Consider the following 6,355-nt stretch of genomic DNA (forward strand, 5'->3'; position numbering starts at 1 on the left):
GCCTTGGAGGATTTTGACCGAAATCAACGACTTACGAGCACGAACGCACAGTGCTCCCATAACCATCAGATACTGCCCTAGAAGTTGTAACCAAGAGGCTCACAACGACATCGGTTCTACTACATAACTAGTCTTATTTCTATAATAGCCTTTACAGAGTTAATTTGCGTTATAGTTTAGTCCCTGAGTTTGAATTATTTTCTGTTTTGCATACTTGTAGGTCTAAACTTTGTAACTTTTCTAAGCTTATTTGAGATTTTCTAAGCTAGGCATCCAGTTTAAATTGACCCAGTTTGACAAATAATAATGGGCTCAACTTGGCCCACTTGGACACATTCATCCAAGAATTATTCGTCCAGTATTCTAGTGTTTTTCTGTCTCTTCGCCTCTACCAAACCCCAAACACATTTTTAGGAGAAAGACGATCTAATCTCTGTCTCTCTCTCTCGGAGTTCTGAAATCTCCTTATTAGGTATGATTTTTTCTTCAACCGAACCTGTTTAGTTTAGTTTTTAATCTTATCTCTAACTAGACCAATTCACATGAAATTTCAATTTTAATCTGAAAATTGATTCAAGTAATTTAGATATTATTACGAACTTATGCTGTGTAATTTCTGTTTATATTGATTAATTTATTTATGGGTTGGTACGAGAATTTGGATTCAAATTTTGTGGTTTTTGGTTTTAAGTTAATATATGTATCAAGGAATTGAAGTGATGAAGGTAAAGGCTTGTGGGTTTTAATGAAATTGTGGCTGTTTGTGTGGAGAAAACTACTACTATAAGATTATGGAACGATTCTTGAATGATTGAATCTAGGGTTCACTGCTGAATTCTAGTTCAATTCCATCAAATTGGTATGCCCTTGTTTCCTTTTGGGTTTGTTGTAAAAAAACATTTGGACTCTTCTGTGACTCTGTCCCTTATAGAGACTTTAGAGCATCTCCAATGCAAACCTCAAAAAAAAAAAAAAACTGTATTCGTCTTATGTGTCAAGTCTCGATTGAGATTCTCTTTCCTAGATGACACTAATGAGATCCTCCCAATTTTGTCTCCAATGCAAATCTCTAAAACTTTTTTGCTTAATTATGTGGCATGATAATTTTTGTAAAGAAATATTTAGTTATTTTGAAGATATATGAAGACTTGATTTCTATTGCTCTAAATTTTAAAAATGAAGAGTTGGACAATTAGAGATATCTGAAGAGAAAACTCTAGAAATAGAGTGTCTTCTTGAGACATCTCTATTTAACCACCGCCACATCATCTTAAAGATCCAAATTGAGTTTTGCATTGGAGAGAGTTTTCAAGAAAGAGCTCTAAAAATCCTATGTGGCACTTAGAAATTCTAAGCTTCAGTCTTGGATTGGAGATGCTCTTACCACCAATTGAGAATCTCTTATTAGTTAATACCATTGGTGTAGTTTTTTTTCTTGTTCTTTTGGCTTTTCTCTGTTCACCTTCTGTATATAGCCTCATTGTTTGCTTCTATATGATTCTTCCTTTCCTAGAAAAACTAGTTCATTTCCTTCATTATGTATATATTTGAAGTCTTTTTGTTTATTGGCTTTGCATGTGATATTTATGTTTTGGTGGTAAGGCAAATGGATATTTAAGTTGGCAAATAGAGTCCATTGAAGAGAGGGTCCTAGTAAAAGAACTCGATCTCTGAAGTGTTATAAGTCTTTGAATGGTGAAGCTTGTATGTGAAATAGAAACAAAAAGATGAAACGCCAAGATGGTGTCCTCCATTTTTTTAACACATTTGAAAAATCTTAATATTCATCTCCGTTTATATCAGCTTAATGATTTCAACTATTTAACTCCGAACTTGTTTTCGTTTTCATTGATGGGAAGATCCTTTTTGAAAAGGAACTCCCCGTATTTCACCCGAAGCTTATCGGAATCTGAGGGTTTGAAAAAAAATTCTTAGATTTTATTCAAGAGCTATTCTTTACTTCAAGGCAATTATATTTAAATTTGATCTAAATGCTTCAGAGTTCATATCCTTTCTCCCCTGAAGGAAGACATTTTCTCTAATAGTGTTTGTGTTGAAATTTTGTCTTTGCGACTACCAATTTTAATTACAAAATATATTTTGAGCATTAGTTATCATCCTAATCGGAATGGGTTTAGGCTGTTGTCGTGGTTTATGCTGATTATCAGTGGGTAGTATGTCATTCCTGTTACCTGTTGACTACTGAAACTCATAAACAACTGTAAACTACTTGCATGTTTTAAATTTTGCTGAAACAAGACTTATTTGCTTATCATCAATAAGCTTTTCCAGATGATTGTTATTAATAATTTTGGATCATATGATTATGCATCTCCAACCATTTTGAAGGTTTAAAGCAGGAATTGATTGGAAATGGCAGCTTTCAAAGCTTTCTTGAACAGTCCTGTGGGTCCCAAAACGACTCATTTTTGGGGTCCTATTGCTAATTGGGGATTCGTCGTTGCTGTAAGTTTCACTGCTCTCTTGATTGTTCATAATTGTTCTCCTATTCTTTAGTAAGTCCAGTACATTTATGAAATCAGACAACAATCAATCTCAGGGGAAATGTAGGTGATTGACGACAAATATTGTGTTGCCCATATTAAATTTGTGGACATTCAACACAAAACCAATGGGCGATGAGTGTAGAGTTTCTAGATATTGTATTGTTGATCATGGGACTTCCCCTCTTTACATGCCTTCTCATTGTTGGCCGCAATTGAACTCATGCAGCTATTGGACCCATTAGTGTAGGCCTAGCTTTGATACCATATTAAGATTGTGGACATCCAACTCAAAACCAATGGGCATTGAGTGGATAGGTCCTCGATATTAATTTCCTTATAATTATGTACCTCTGTGATGTGTCCCACGTGGAACCATTCTCCCAACTTGTAGCTTGTTTACGACCTTTAGGTCAAAAATTGTACTTTAGACTTTAGATCTTTAACAGGAGGACCACTGTCGGACAATACCCATCTCCCCATGTCAACAAGGCAACTTTTAAAACATGGTCACGCTAGTGTTCTGTTTTCTTGGACTTTCCTAGGGTGTCTACTAAATTCGTATGGTAAGGTTTCATGAAGCGGCTAGCTGTTGTTTCCGGTTTCATTGACCTAGAAAAGTGGTGGATGAGACTACATGCATCTCCCAATCCCTTTGCTGTATTTGGAACACAAATTGTGTCCTCCAACTGTATGGATATTTGTCGGCATCCCTTCTCATCATCTTGATATACCTCTTATGAGCCACTGGTCTGCAATTATATTTTTTTTCTTTTTCTAGCACTTGTTCAAATATCACTTTGTTGTAACCTTTGTGCAGGGATTGGTCGATATGCAGAAACCCCCTGAATTGATATCTGGCAACATGACAGGAGGTTCAGTTTTCTCAATTGAAAATAATTAATACTTCATACTTGTCTTATTAATTAATATTATCTTTGATATTGGTGCTGCAGCAATGTGTGTCTATTCGGCTTTGTTTATGAGGTTCGCATGGATGGTACAACCACGTAACTATTTGCTCCTAGCATGCCATGCTTCAAATGAGACTGTTCAACTTTATCAGCTCCAACGTTGGGCAAAAGCCCAAGGGTAAGGAACTAAGAATGTAGCCTTCATTCCAACATTTAGGTTAACTAATACTATTTTATGGTCTATGCACTATAATCTTCCATTAGCAAGTAAAAGTGAAAGGTACGCCTGTACCTATGTAACATGGACATTTATACGGGTACCGATATCCGACACTTCAGTGGCAGCTGAAAAAATTACAAAATTTAGAATATTACTTCTAACTTTGGTGTAAACAATAACAATTTAAGATTTATGCACCATGATCTTTCCGTTTGCGACTACCATTGAAAGGTTTGGCGTCATCTATATAACTCTACATCTGTCGATATCAGGATTCAGGCACTTTATGGGTACCACTATTTGACATCAGTACGAGGTGTTAGATGCTGTGACACAAAAAAATCACAGAATTGAGATACGACTGCGGACATATATTCTTGTCTTACTATAGTATCCTTTATTCTTTCTGATTTTTCTACTTCTGGATCAACCCTTGTATAAACCAAGTAGCTAACTCGAATGAAGTTAAAAAAAGGAGTTTTTTACCTTCGCACTATAAAAGTGCATGCTTCGATCTATTCATTGAAAGATACGATAACCTTTTTGGTCAAGACCCACAATACACATGTCATTAACCTAGAATGCTATTTTATGTACCTAACATGATTTTGTGCAAGTTTGACACTAGATGTACATACAGAATATCACATCCTACCCATTGAAGGATACAAAAATATAAATATCAGAGTATCCATGAAATATAAGCCATTCGAGAATATTCTTAACCATGTTTTCAATGGGAACGATTATACCCAACTAGAGATACTGTAGTTCGAGTAACTAAAAAATGTTTGCACATTTGGTAATTCTTATTGCAGATACTTGGAGAAGAAGGAGGAAGCAAAAGTACCTGAGTAGACTTTTGACCCACATCTCTGCTGTTTCCATCTCAAATTACATTTGGACTTCTGCTCAATCTTTCAGCAAGACAGTTACTGTTTCTTTGTTGTGTTAAATCTTTATCTGACACCATTTGAATATGAAGTTACTAGTCATTTGCTTAGTCGAGTAACGGGCAAATGAACTCATTTATTTCAATCTTGAATTTGTTAGCTTCTGAAAGGAGGTACTGTTTGAGCAGCTGTGCATAAAAACACGAAGTTTCATTACTTCAATTTCCAAAAGCTTAAACCATGAAAAAGTATGATTTTCTTCTTTTTATTGAATCGATTGGTATTGAAGTATGGGTTTTCGAAAGATGTGCTCTAAAAAGTACATGATAAGATACAAATTATTTTTATGTATTTGAGTGGAAAAATAAAATCATCCTCCAACCCATTGTCACTTTGTATTTGGCTACACATTCTTGGCGATAACATTTGGTGTGCCCATGGGATAACGATCTAAACAAGCGAGCTTTTCGGGAATTTCCTCGCGAGTAACAGTAGAATATGCTACAAATCAAAGCCTACGCTCGACTTACACTAAATCAATGGTTTCTATTTTGAGAACTTTTTCTCTCGTGATGGATCTTTCATTTGCTGTGAACTTGAGAACTTGTTCTATTGACTATTGGAACTTCATATGGACGATACCGAGAATTAAAATATTCCTTTGGAAGTGTTGTACCAACAGTCTCCAGTTAGAGACAAAATTGGAAAATTTATAGGTAACACCTATAAATGTCTTTACTGTGACAGTAATGAGACGATCACTCATATTCTTCTTCACTGCCACTTCTCTCGAGCTATCTGACTCTACTTTAATACCATTACGGATAACTTTACCAATATCCATGACTGGATAATTTACTCGAAAACCCTGGATATGACTCAGATGACTTTATTGGCTAAAATCATGTGGTTTATCTGGAAAGTGAGATGTGAAAAATGCTTTGCTGCGAAAGAACAATCCCCCATGCAGGTAATCAGGATGATTCAGAGCTCGACAACCAACATCACTTCGGTACCCCAGCACAAAAAAAAAACTAATACAAAATGGCTCCCTCCAGAAGCACCATTCCTTAAGTTCAATGTAGACGCATCATTCACTAAGTGTACTGAACCGGCAGGTATTGGATGTGTTATTCATGATGAGAAAGGTAACTTTATTGCAGCTATGTCTGACACTATCAGGGGACAAACAGCAGAGGAATGCGAATGTCTGGCAATTCTAATTGCAGTTCAATGGGCCTCAAATCTCAAGATTACCCACCTTCATTTTGAAAGCGACAACCTCAACCTAATTAACCATCTCAATGAGCGGAGACAGGCGATCAGTTGGCAATCGGACAAGCACATGGAAAACATAGTATCCCATAAAACAGGATTCGAGAAAACCCGATTCTCTCACATTCCGAGAACTCTCAATGTACAAGCAGACAAGCTGGCGAGGTGGGGGAGGACACACACCATTAGGCGTTTATGGCAATCGAGGAATGCTATGAATCTATATTTGGATTGTTAGTTCGTTTTCTGTTGTATTTTCTTTCAACAAAAAAAAATATTTCATTCAGGTTTGAACTAGGTCTACTTTTGCAGCATTTTACATCATTTTTCTTTTCTCATCTTCTCTTGAGTCGTGTCGAACCATCTTTACTCTGCTTCTCTCCATGCCGCGTTCTGCCTTCTCTGGTTTTACAGAACACGCGAGTACTTAGATTACACTAAAAAATATCTATCATAGTTAAAAAAAAAAGTAAATTTAAACTAAGAGTACTTGCAACAATATGATAATGCAATAATAGCACCAATGGAGTTAAAAGAATGCACCAATTC

The 6,355-nt window shown here is 35.9% G+C and overlaps 1 protein-coding gene across 1 annotated transcript; it reads left to right on the plus strand.

Annotated features, from left to right (window-relative positions):
* Positions 1-308: 308 nt before the first annotated feature.
* On the plus strand, positions 309-4,779 carry LOC147567469 (mitochondrial pyruvate carrier 1). Its single transcript, XM_086654098.1, has 5 exons — positions 309-472; positions 2,350-2,466; positions 3,325-3,379; positions 3,461-3,596; positions 4,457-4,779. The coding sequence occupies exons 2-5, from the start codon at positions 2,374-2,376 to the stop codon at positions 4,494-4,496; spliced, it is 324 nt and encodes a 107-aa protein (XP_086510224.1). The 5' UTR covers positions 309-472; positions 2,350-2,373; the 3' UTR covers positions 4,497-4,779.
* Positions 4,780-6,355: the final 1,576 nt, after the last annotated feature.

This window comes from Eschscholzia californica, unplaced genomic scaffold (assembly GCF_041429995.1).
Source record: "Eschscholzia californica isolate CP2 unplaced genomic scaffold, dmEscCali1.0.p SCAF_1, whole genome shotgun sequence".
In the NCBI taxonomy this organism is placed as follows: domain Eukaryota; kingdom Viridiplantae; phylum Streptophyta; class Magnoliopsida; order Ranunculales; family Papaveraceae; genus Eschscholzia; species Eschscholzia californica.